Source organism: Rhinichthys klamathensis, unplaced genomic scaffold (genome assembly GCF_029890125.1).
Source record: "Rhinichthys klamathensis goyatoka isolate OS25496 unplaced genomic scaffold, OSU_Roscu_1.1 h1tg000635l_1, whole genome shotgun sequence".
NCBI classification, from domain to species: Eukaryota; Metazoa; Chordata; class Actinopteri; order Cypriniformes; family Leuciscidae; genus Rhinichthys; species Rhinichthys klamathensis.
The window spans coordinates 665,728-678,829 of NW_026607081.1; the positions used below are offsets into that span (position 1 = coordinate 665,728).

The 13,102-nt window shown below is 41.3% G+C and overlaps 1 protein-coding gene across 1 annotated transcript; it reads left to right on the top strand.

The window, feature by feature from the left end:
* The first annotated feature begins 11,204 nt into the window (after window positions 1–11,204).
* Window positions 11,205–12,859, top strand: LOC130076256 (chemokine XC receptor 1-like). The gene is made up of 2 exons (XM_056241279.1): window positions 11,205–11,580; window positions 11,868–12,859. The coding sequence occupies exons 1-2, from the start codon at window positions 11,454–11,456 to the stop codon at window positions 12,857–12,859; spliced, it is 1,119 nt and encodes a 372-aa protein (XP_056097254.1). The 5' UTR covers window positions 11,205–11,453.
* The last annotated feature ends 243 nt before the right edge of the window (window positions 12,860–13,102 follow it).

The window sequence follows — 13,102 nt, forward strand, 5'->3', positions numbered from 1 at the left end:
AGGAGCTAAATGAGACACAGATGAACACAATGGGTTTCTAAGGAAACAAATGATCATACATTAGGAAACTGTAAAGTTTTAGTGTTCCATGTCCCTGTTTAGTTTAAACATAGGGACAAGGAACACTAAAACTAAACCAAAAATAAAACAAACGTCCCATTACTCCCCCTCACAAAAGGTGCCTCCTGATGCCGTAAACCGAAACAAGGTATTGTTGGCAGGAAGGAGAAAACAGAAAAAAATTCCATAGGAACATAGGCAGGAGGAAGAGTCCACAGGGGAATGGGAGGAAGAGTCCACGGGGGAATGGGAGGAAGAGTCCACGGGGGAATGGGAGGAATAGTCCATGGGGGAATGGGAGGAAGAGTCCACAGGGGAATGGGAGGGAGAGTCCACGAGGGAATGAGAGGAAGAGTCCACAGGGGAATGGGAGGAAGAGTCCATGGGGAAATGGGAGGAAGAGTCCATGGGGGAATGGGATGAAGAGTCCACAGGAAAATGGGAGGGATAGTCCACAGGGGAATAGGAGGGAGAGTCCACGAGGGAATAGGAGGAACACTCCAAGGGAGAATGGGAGGAAGAGTTTACAGAGGAATGGGAGAAAGAGTCCATGGGGGAATAGGAGGAACAGTCCAAGGGAGAATGGGAGGAAGTGTTTACAGAGGAATGGGAGGAAGAGTCCACAGGGGAATGGGAGGAATGGTCCATGGAGAAATGGGAGGAAGATTCCACAGGGGAATGGAAGGAAGAGTTCATGGGGGAATGAAAGGAAGAGTCTATGGGAGAATGGGAGGAAGATTTTACAGGGGAATGGGAGGAAGAGTCTATGGGAGAATGGGAGGATGAGTCCATGGGGAATGGGAGGAAGCGTCCATGGTGGAATGGGATGAAGAGTCCACAGGGGAATGGGAGGGAGAGTCCATGGGGGAATGGGATGAAGAGTCCACAGGGGAATGGGAGGGAGAGTCCATGGAGAAATAGGAGGAAGATTCCACAGGGGAATGGAAGGAAGAGTCTATGGGAGTCCATGGGGGAATGGGAGGAAGAGTCTATGGGAGAATAGGAGGAAGAGTCTATGGGAGAATAGGAGGAAGAGTTTACAGTGGAATGGGAGGAAGTACATGGGGAAATGGGAGGAAGAGTCCACAGGGGAATGGGAGGAAGAGTCCATGGGATGAACAGTCCACAGGGGAATAGAGGGAGAGTCCACGAGGGAATAGGAGGAAGTGTCTATGGTGGAATGGGAGGAAGAGTCTATGGGAGAATAGGAGGAAGAGTTTACAGTGGAATGGGAGGAAGAGTCCATGAGAGAATGGGAGGAATAGTCCATGCGGAAATGGCAGAAAGAATCCATGGGGCAATGAGAGGAAGGGTCAGGCATATAGTCCATAAGGGGTGTGGCTTAAGGTTGGCTGAGCTTTGGGTCCAATGTGAGTTAGAGGTCAGCATTAGGGCTGGGTATCGTTCAAAATTTTTCGATACCGATACCATGACTTTGATACCAGTTCCTGAACGATACTTTTTCCGATATCAATTTTATGAACAGATGTTATAGCAGAGGCTGTAACATTAATGTGAAGAGAGGAAAAAAACAAGAAAGCTAAACTGTTAATGCAGCCAACCTTAAGTATAAGCACACTTTAAAGATACCTAGTTTAATATGAGTTAACACACCAATTGGCTGCCGACAGCATTTTTCGCTTTATATTTGCATAAAGTCGAGAACTGCCCAACCTTTTGACGCACTCAATGCTTTCTCCGGTCCGCTGTCAATCCCAAAATCCACTACGCGAGCATGAAGCTCGACTTCCATAGGAATTCATTGAAAACGCTCGCTCCGTGTCAGTGGACACACACCTTAAATTGTGCCGGAGTTTATGCTGGATTTAGTGCGTAAATCATGTTGTTTACAAATTAGACGGATTGCCAAATGTGTTGAAAAGTCATTGATTTAGAGTTGACCGGGAAACGACCTGTTGTTGAAAAGTCATTGACATATAGTTGACCAGGAAATATGATTGAAAATGCATCGATATATAGTTGACCGGGAAATATGATTGAAAATGCATCGATATATAGTTGACCGGGATATATGATTGAAAATCCATTGACTTTTGGTTGACCGGGAGATCAACGGGTGGTAGACCAAACGTACTGCACCAGACACAGCTCATTTCTGGACCCTTGTGACCCATACAATCAGGTAAGCTTGCTTAATGAATTGTACTAAATCAAATACTGTTAGCCTACTCGTTAACATGATGGTTAGTGAAGTAACCGATGTAGTGCTGCAGTCATTGAATTATATTTTGTTAAACCAATGTCAAAATCTGCCAAATTAATGTAACTTTGTGCTGATGGCTATCATGCTTCGCTTCCAACGGGTTACAAAGTTAGCAAAACCTCAGAGTCCTGTCTATTTTTTTGATAGCTAGCTCGAAATAAATTACAAATACAAACCAATTGCTAAATAGGCAGATATATTAGGGGAGGATGTAGCCTATGTCGTGAAATCTATTGTAGTATCTTCACTATAAATCAGACTACTACATGAATAGAGTTGAAGTTAATACTATACTTTGTTTTTGCAACAGACATACACACTCCATGCCTCCCGCATGGCATATCTTCTTCAACTGACTTTTTCAGGATAGAATACAACACTTGTAATACAATGACACCTAGTGGTTACTCCAGGATACTACACCCCCTCCTTCTTAAGCTAAATACCAATAACATTACGTACAGAATATAACATTGTAACAACCACATTCTTAATATTTTAATGATTAGCATTTTTTTTTTCAGAAGAACTCTTCAACAACTATATCAGTTATATTGTATGGATTGTCTTTTACTGACTTGACTTATGCAACATAGTCTTTCAAGTGAGCCGGAGAACGTCTCTCTGATGCAGACCATCTCATGTTTGTTGGTTGGTTAGTCTCTTTTTCAACAACAGTCACTTCTAGCGATTGTCCTTTCTCAAGGGAAGACATCTCCTTCTCTGCAGGTGCATTGACAACATCCGCAATAGGCAATGCAGAAGTGTCACCATCCTGTTCATTTTCTGTGGGTAGTACAGTCTCAAAGCATCTCATCTGTACTGCGATTTCTTATTTGGTCCACATGTCTTTTCACAGTTTGTCCATGCCCTAGAGCAGTTTTGTATGAAAGAGGTCCTGTACAACATTCTACTACTGCAGGAATCCATTTGGGTCCACCACCGTAGTTCCTCACATACACTGAATCTCCAACTTCAAAACTTCTGAGTTTACAGCTTTTGTCATGTGGATGTGGATCTCACCTTCCGTGACATTAGCATTTGAGCAGGTGACAACCCAGTTGTTGCATGAGGAGTGATTCTATAATTAAACAAGAATCTGGCTACTCTTGTCTCCACAGTGTCACCTTTCATCTGTTTCATCCCCTCCTTGAAAGTTTGAACAGCATGTTCAGTTAGGCCATTTGAAGAAGGGTGATAAGGAGCTGACGTTACATGCTGAATGCCATTCCTCTTCATGAAAGTTTCAAACTCGTTATGTTCCGTTGTCTGATACTAACATTTTGGGTAAACCATGTGTACTGAAACACATTCTCAGTTTCTCAATTGTAATATGGGAAGTGGCATGTGTGACAGGATAAACTTCCATCCACTTGGAATGAGAATCTACCAGAATTAGGAACATTCTTCCTAAGAAGGGCCCTGCATAGTCTACATGAAATCTTTCCCAGGGTGAGCATGGCCACTCCCACGGGTGCAAAGGAGCAGGTGCCTTTCTGAAACTTTGACACACCTCACAATTCTGAACCACTCTCTCTACATCCTGATCCATACCAGGCCACCACATGTATGATCGGGCCAATCCCTTCATTCTTGACATGCCGGAATGAGTCTGATGTAACTGTTTCAATACAGCCACTCGACCTTGTGGTGGAATGATGATTCTCGCTCCCCAAGTCACACATCCATCTTTGACCCTCAGAGCATCTCTCCTGTGATGGTACGGTAACACTTGAGGCTCTACCTTCTCATGCCATTCCTTTAATATGTACTCATGTACCGTGGAGAGTTTTATGTCGTGTGACGTCCACTTTCGAATTTGTGTTGCACTTACAGGCGAGTCATACATTAAGTCCATCATCAGCACTTGATCATTAGTGTCATCAGGTTCTCCCTCACCTAGCACTGGGAGTCTACTCAGAGCATCAGCATTTTGGTGGTACTTTCCTGGCTTGTACACAATGTTGTACTGATATGCTTGTAACATCACAGCCCACCTTTGCACTCTGGGTGATCCCATTTGAGGAACTGCCTTCGTTTCATTAAACAAATGGATCAAGGGCTATGATCAGTGCAAATTGTGAATTCATGACCATATAAGTACTTATGAAATCTTTGGATGCCACAGCTAAGCCTTCTTTGTCCAACTGTGAATAACGCTTCTCTGCAGACGTTAGTGTTCTTGACATGAACCCAAGGGGTTTCTCCACACTCTCTCCTTTTCTACGCTGCGAGAGCACTGCACCAACCCTGTATGGAGAGGCGTCACAAGCCAGAACCAGATTGGAATCTGATGAGTAATGAACTAGCACCTCTGCTGATTTTAGTAGAGCTTTAGATTTCTTAAAAGCTTTTTGTTGTGGCTTTTTCCACATCCACTGAACATCTTTTCTCAGCAGAAGATGTAGGGGGGCTAGCAGCATTGCTAGGTTTGGAAGTAACTTCTTATAATAGTTCAGCAACCCCAAGTATGCTTTAAGTTCTGTGACATTCCTTGGTTCTGGTGCTTCTTAAATAGCTTTCACTTTAATTCCCATAGGATGTAGACCCTGTGCATCTACTCTGTGGCCTAAATATTCCACCTCATCTGCCAGGAACACGCATTTTCCCCGTTTCAGTCTCAAACCAGCTTCTTTCAGTCTCGACAGCAATTCATCCAGTGTCTTCAAGTGACTTTCTTGGTTTACGCCAGTCACCAATATATCATCCAGATAAACAACTACTCCAGGAATACCTTGCAGCAATCCCTCCATTGTTCTCTGGAAGATAGCAGGAGCTGAAGCAACTCCGAAGGGCAAACGATTATATGTGAAAAACCCTTTTTGTGTATTCACTGTCAAGAATTTCTTGGAGCTTTCATCCATGATGATTTGTTGGTATGCGTGACTCATGTCCAGTTTTGTGAACTGTTTTCCTCTATCCAATAGAGTAAAAAGATCTTCCACCCCTGGTATTGGATACTGTTCCAATGTTGACACTCTGTTGACTGAGTTTGTAGTCACCACATAATCTTATACTGCCATCTGGTTTCAAGATAGGAACAACAGGAGCTGTCCACTCTGAATACTTAACAGGTGAGATGAATTTGTCCCCTAGCAGTCGATTAATCTCTTCCTCCACCTTTGTTTACTGGGCATATGGCACAGATCTAGGTCTGAAAAACCTTGGTGTGACATCAGTCGGCACATGAAGAGACACAGTAGTGCCCCTTAATGTCCCAAGCTCCTCCTTGAACACTTCCTCATGCTGGGATAGCACCTGTTGCAACGTCATCTCCGACTGTACCAGCTTTATCTCACTCCATTACAGTTGGATTTCTTCAAGCCTAGTAAGCATGGTCCTGTTCCTTTCACTATAACTAGTGGCATTTTCTTTTCCTGCTGCTGATATTTTACTTGTACCTCAGCCACACCCACTATCTAATGGCTCTCCTGTATACGTTTTCAACTTGATTTTTGTGAGTCTCAGTTTGGGAGCTTCTGAGTCTTTCCAGACGTCCTTGGACATTCCCTCATTCATAAGGCTGACACTACATCCGGTATCAATCTCAAAGTTTACAAGTCTACCATTAACATGTAACTCAACAGTGAGGGGTTTCACTTTCTTCAATGCATCCGTTTTTACACATGCCAAAGTGAATGTTTCTTCAGATTCATCACTCTCATTATTTTCACCTACATTGAATGCTCGATGCGGACACACTCCTTTTCCACTTTTTTCAGTTATTGCGTGTCCACTCTGTTTGCTTTTGTTGCGAAAGGCCCTGGCGATATGACCTATTTTTCTGCACACATAACATTTGTCCTTCTTAAATCTGCAGTCGTTGGCTTTGTGGTTTTTCCCACTGCATCTGTAGCATTCTCTAAATTCTTTATGTTCACGGGTTTCTCCTTTTTTCCAGTGATCAGGTTTCCTTGCTTTAAACATGACGCTGTTACATGCCTGTACGGCGGATTTATTTTGCAAATCGAGCACATTTTTGCTTGCGGCTTCAGTGGCTACTGCAATTTTAAAAGCAGTCTCAAATGTCAGATTTGCTTCTGAGAGCAACCTTCTCTGAATCCGATCACATAGATCCAATCCGATCTATGCCACAAACAAGTCAATCCCTCAGCATTTGGTCTAAAGTTGCTCCATAAATACAATCTTGTGCTAAATGACGCAACACTGCTACATATTCTGTCACAGTCTCTGTCGGCTTCTTCGTTCTCGAATCATTTAAATCGCTGTACAATCTCACTTGGCTGAGGATTGAAATGATTTTTTAGCATTGTTACCAGTTGCTGATAAGTCTTTTCACTTGGTTTTGTTGGGCTAAGAAGATTTCGCATCACACTGTAAGTTTGTGGTCCCACAACACTTATGAGAATAGCTCTTTGCTTACCCTCATCTTCGATTCCATTAGCCACGGAAAATTGCTCCAGTATTTCAGAATACTCTTGTTTGAGCTTTTGCATCAAATGCTGCAAGGTAGCCAATAGTTCCTGTAGCCCACAACTAGTTATCAGAACCCTGCTCCTTTTCATATCCTCAATCTGTTGTCATCACAGGCTTCCTGCTTCATCCTCGTCGCCAAAAATGTAGTATTTTTCGCTATAAATCAGACTACTACATGAATAGAGTTGAAGTTAATACTTTACTTTGTTTTTGCTACAGACATACACATGCTTCCCGCATGGCACATCTTCTTCAACTGACTTTTTCAGGATAGAACACAACACTTTTAATACAATGACACCTAGTGGTTACTCCAGGATACTACATCTATTAACACAGCACCGCTATTTCTTCTGACCCCCGGTGAACACCGGCACCAACGCTAGCATAGTGCTGCACCTATTGCAGATGTGACCGCGGCGGGCCAGAATTACACCGAAAACCTGATTTACCTTACTTTTATCAATGTAGAACGTTAACGCAGCAGTAGAGTTACACTCACAGGACACTGCACTTATTCGAAATCACAAAAGTGTATTATTTGCTCGTGCTTTATAGCTTTGTTGGTTAGACATTTCATTGGTGTTCTGTTCTGACATTATGCACTTTTTCTGACCACATAGCCTAAGCCCGAAGCGCGTGCGCACTGTCAAACAGCGCCTGATAACTGGATTTTATCTTTTGCGTCTGAATATGCAAATATATGGGTGTTCTGTTTAGGTTAACATTATTGTTCAAAACTCAACAGTCCATTGGATGTCTATCAAACTAACATATTCCAACATATTTCGAAATTTTAACAAGCTTATTTGCGGAAATATACTTACAATTCAATTGTTCCAGTGGGCTCGCTGATTTCGCAAGGTATCCTGGGTAATTTCATCTCCCACTTCGTTTTAAGCAAGGGGGTAATCCATCAGCCGGAAACTGAAGCTTCCCTTGGGGGTCGCCATTGTAGCAGACCATCACCTGCTGTTAGCATTCCATTGACTCCCATTCATTTTGGCGTCACTTTGCAGCAAATAACTTTACATCTGAGGCGTCCAAAAACCATTTGTCCATTATTTATTTCTAAAGAAACATGACAATGTATAAAAGGCTCCATTAATTTGTATCTTACGTTGGCCCCATAGAAGCCATTTTGTAAAAATAGGCTAACGATTGCGTCATAACCACGCGACTCTCTGTCCCACAGTAGAGAAATTACCGTATAGACAGGAGGAGAAGCTCACGGGTAATCGGGGGGACGTGGAGGCATTTGGAGAAGCCCATAGAGAGTCATAAAGTTGCTCCTGCTGCGAGCTCATGGACAGCTCCTGATCACGCTCTCCATCTCTGCAATATTCGGAAGGGAATGATTCAGATTTCTCTTGGCACAGCTACTAGACGACTTACAACTGTGAGACAGGTTGCTCACGTCACATCTACGTCGTCAAGCTCAGTTTGAGTCTGCGCAGTCGCTCAGCCATCAGGAAGCGAGTGCTTCTAATTGGCTTCACTTTTCTCCATTGAAATCTATGGGGTCGCTGTGTCCATTTCTTTTACTGTTTATAGTTTTAAGCCTGCATCGGACCTCACTATGTTTTGAGGGTCGTTTTTAAGGGAAGAATAGCACTCACCCTTGCTAAGTTGCTCCCTAAAGTTTTGGGACACCCACGAGAACACGTGAAAATGGGGGTTAGGGCAAAAATCTAGGGGAAGGGGAGGTATTGGGACAGGCCCTAAGTCCACTTTTTTTTATCCCCTTCCCTCGCTAACTTCCCTCCATCTCTTTCACTCGGATGTACGTCATTGCTTACGTTGCACGAGTGCTCACTACTGGCGGAACCCTTGCAATGTGTTTAAATTGAAAGCCATTGATCACTTGGAATCTGCTATGGAGTTGATTTATTCTTTAGTTTTTTCTTCTTATGAATTAGTTTTACGCACCATTCTATAGGTCTGTATGTATTTGGGCTGTTGGAGAAAATATAACAAAAAATACACAAACGAAAATGATAATAAAAACAGTCACAGTCAGCTTAAGGTAGCTACAAGTATTTTGCGCTTAAATGTGGTGTGAGGGTTAATTAAGCACAAGCTGCTGTGACGCCACACAATTATGTTGCATTGCAGACTATGGATCTGAATGAAGTGTACATATTGAGTCGACTCGCTCTATCAATAAAAAACGAGGGGTCGAGGATCTGTCCAAATAAACTTCCCTAGCCAACTTGACAAAGTTGAACGCACTTTCTTAGGGAAGTTCACGAGTGAATCTCTAAAAGTGCAATGCAGTTAAACACAGCCTTTATAAGTGAGTCATTGGATCATTCATTAGACCGATTAATTCGGTGATGAAACATCACTGTGTTACTCAAAGACGTGGCGCTACTGTGGATTTGTTTGGGGCTGTTTTTGTTGGCAAAATAGAGCAAAAACAGACAATATTCTGAGTCTAAAATGTGAGTCACTTAATATCAGCTTTTTTTATTGAGCTGTTGTCTAAATTTGCAAACGTACTGATATTCGGGAAAACATCACTCTTGCTCGCATGGTATTGCTTAAATATTATCAACAAGAACTCATAGGAAACTCAAGGGATTTTTTTTTTTTGCCCCATATCTTAAAATTTAAGGGTTTTTAAATTCATTTTGGTGGCAGGGGGCAGACTCTTTTTTTTTCGAACTCAAGCTGAGCATATGTTGCGAGGCCCGTTTCAAGTGAATAGCATAGGCCTGAGCAGGACATACCGACAGTCAGAAAGTGTATTGGCCTCCAGTGTCACAAATAGACTCAACAAAACTAAGAAACAAGTTTTACATCCGCACACTCAGGTTTATATCCTCATAAAATCTGTTACAAAGTTTATTGAAGATGTTATTTCTGTTTTCTTGAGCTAAATATTAAGCAAACAATTAGAGATGCACCGATTGATCGGCTGGTGACCGGAATCGGCCGGTTTTCACGTGATCGGCCATGATCGGCGACCGGCCGGTCAGTCTGACATAATCCGATTTTATGCCGGTCAAATGCACTCGGGCGCCGCATGATTAACATCGCGCAACATCAGCATCACACGTGCACACGGAACGCGTACATGTAGGAAACCTCGTGAATTACGGCCGTTTCACACCGCAAGCGGGAGCAGCGCGTTTTTTTTTTTTTTTTTTGCCGTGCATGTTAATCAATGAGTGCATTCACACTGGGAGCCGGAGAAGCGCGTGAGCGTCGATCAGGAGCGGCGCGTGAGCAACAGTGAAGCGCGGGTTTCGGCGCAGCAGAGTATTTTTGCTGCACTCCATTTAAGTGAAAGCACACTTTTGATGGACAAAATAAATATGATTTCATCCAAAAAGTGCCCAAAATGCACAGAATTTGCATGTCTGGTGTGTTAACAAGAACTAAAGTAGGCTAGGCTATGTCAGAAAGAAAATGAAGACTCAAAAATATTTATAGAAAATTTACCCATTAAAACTTGTTTTTATTATTTCCCAATCATTTCCCTGCACATACTCCACTTGTCCTGTTTAGCTTGGCTGGACATGTGTCAGATGAGAGAAGAACTGTGTGAGAAATATAACTTGCCAACTTGCCATTGATGTACAAGTAATTGCAATAGGCCTGTGTGTGTGTGTGTGTGTGTGTGTGTGTGTGTGTGTGTGTGTGTGTGTGTGTGTGTGTGTGTGTGTGTGTGTGTGTGTGTGTGTGTGTGTGTGTGTGAGAGAGAGAGAGAAATATCTTTATACTGCAAGGCTATATTTATTTTATTTTTATTTGTTATTTATATATTATTTTATTGCCATTACCTGTTTTCATACAGAAGTTTAGTTTGCTAAATATAATTTTTTTTTAGTTGGATATTGGATGTGAAAAGGAAATGGTTCTTCCATAACACTGCACTTTAGATGTGTGTGAATTCCCCACACCAGGAGTAATTTATATAGTTCTATTTTATAGCAATTATCTGTTAAAAAAAAAGTTATATGCAAAATGTTCTATTAAAGAGAAGATAGAAAATAAATATTTGTGTGTGCTGTAAAGTGGTTTGAAAAAATGAAATCGGAATCGGCTAAAATCGGTATCGGCAGGTCAAACTCAAGGAAAAATCGGAATCGGGATCGGCCTAGAAAATTGTAATCGGTGCATCTCTACAAACAATATAACGTGATGCCTTAACTAATGGCAAATGAAGTCACAAACCAAATGATTGCAAAATTTTGTTTCTTGGAAAATTTGAGCAGAGCGTATGATTTTGCTGAACTCTCTTATATATGAGATTCAACTTGATTTTTTAAGTCAGTTTAATATAATTTAAGTTGAAATGACTTGGACAGGCCAATTTGATTATGCTTAAAAAATTGATGTAGCAACTGACTTTTAAGTTAATCTGAAGAAGGTGGAAATCTTATAGTGTACATCACTTCAGTGATTTACATTTCCTATGGTATCTGTTGCATGTCTCGTCTGTCATTACGGGTTTAAGCTGAAAGGTTACTTCAGATGTAAAGATCAACAAAGCCACTTGAGCTTCCTCTGTGTATATGAGATGAAAGGATCTAGAGGCGGAGGTTTGAGGGAGGATGTATGTCGACAACAGAACAATCATGCTGCTCTTTTTAATACACTGATTAGATACAGTTCATTCTTCTAACTTGGTTATTTTAGGTGATCTAAGGAACATTTCACATCACAATCATCACATGATGATACGCACGTCTTGAGAAAACAGCAACTGCTTCATGTGACATGAATGTACAAAGTTCATGAAATTCCAGTTAATTGTATACTAGAGATTGTTGTGGTCATCTGCAGCGGTCGGTTATGTGCTGTTCTGATCATCATTGTGCACTACAAGGTCCATATCATCAAGAATTCAGGTAAGTCATACGTCGTTTAGAATTTGACTAGGTTACTCAAGTTAAACTGACTTGTATAACTTCTCTTTTTCCCCTTATGAAAATGCAGAGATTGCATTAATGACTCTTCATACATATCATCTACTGTAAAAAAAGAAAAAAAATCAGTGTGACGCCATTTCTTTGTAATTATTTCTTAAATTTACATGAAATTTCTTCAGTAAAAATTGTTTCAAAGAATGTTTTATTTATTTTTTTGCATACAACGGGCAAATTTTTTTTTACCTTGACAAATTGGATCTTGTCAGTTTGTGATTGCAGAACGAACATGACTGATGAGAATACAACGGACCCTGACTACTATGACTTGTACTATGAAGACCAGATGTGTAAGAAAGATGAAGTGGTGAAAGTTGGATCCATTATCATTCCGCTCTTCTTCTCATTAGTGGTTGTGTTAAGCTGCATTGGTAACATCCTTGTTCTGGTCATTCTGGCGCTCTACAAGAACATCAAATCCCTGACCAACGTGTTCATCCTCAATTTGGCTCTATCAAATCTGCTGTTCACTTTTGGACTTCCATTCTGGGCCTCGTACTTCATCTGGGGTTGGACGTTTGGAGAGATTGGCTGTAAAGCGGTGAAGTTTCTGTTCTATGTTGGCTTTTACAGCAGCGTGTTGTTCTTAACTCTCATGACCATTCAGCGTTACATGGCAGTGGTTCATCCTCTGTCTGACTGGGAGAAATGCAGAGGCTTTTCAGTCGCTCCCTTTATCGTTTGGATCCTGAGCGGAGCAGTTTCACTACTCGGATCATTTAATAGCAAAGTTATACCACATTTTAATAGTACATACTGTGAATATGACAGTGTTGAAATTAAATCTGGCATTGCTTATTTTCAAAATGCTTTCTTCTGCATTGCATTTCTAATCATGGGTTTTTGCTATGGCAGAATGCTTTGGACAATAACAAAAAAACAGGCCAAAAAGAGACACAAGACTGTTAGACTAACATTTGTTATTGTGCTCGTGTTTTTTATTGGTTGGGCTCCATATAACATTGTTATGTTCTTAAAATCTTTGACCGATCAGAATATCCATCCATTCACAGTCTGTACAGTAAGCATTAGACTCGACTATGCATATTATGCTTGCCGAATGTTAGCTTTTACACACTGTTGCTTAAACCCAGCCTTTTTATTTTTTGTAGATGCAAGGTTCCGTAATAACTTGCGAGCAACTCAAAGGAGGGTCTTATGTAAAGATTTAAGTCTTTGTTTTACTTGGCAAGATACTTGAGTCGTCAGAAAACAAGCATTATTGAAGAATCTGGCTGCAGATTGGATCATCATCATTATCGTTATGAAACATTAAACAGTGCTGTTTTTGTGTAAAAGCAAGTTTTGAGTTTATGCCAGCTTGAAAACACAAAAGAAAAATATGTTCTGAATAAAGTGTTTATGAATTTCTCAATTCCTCCCACGTGAAATTACTGTAAAAGGAACCGCATGAGAACTGTCTGTGAAAATGCAGATTACGCAG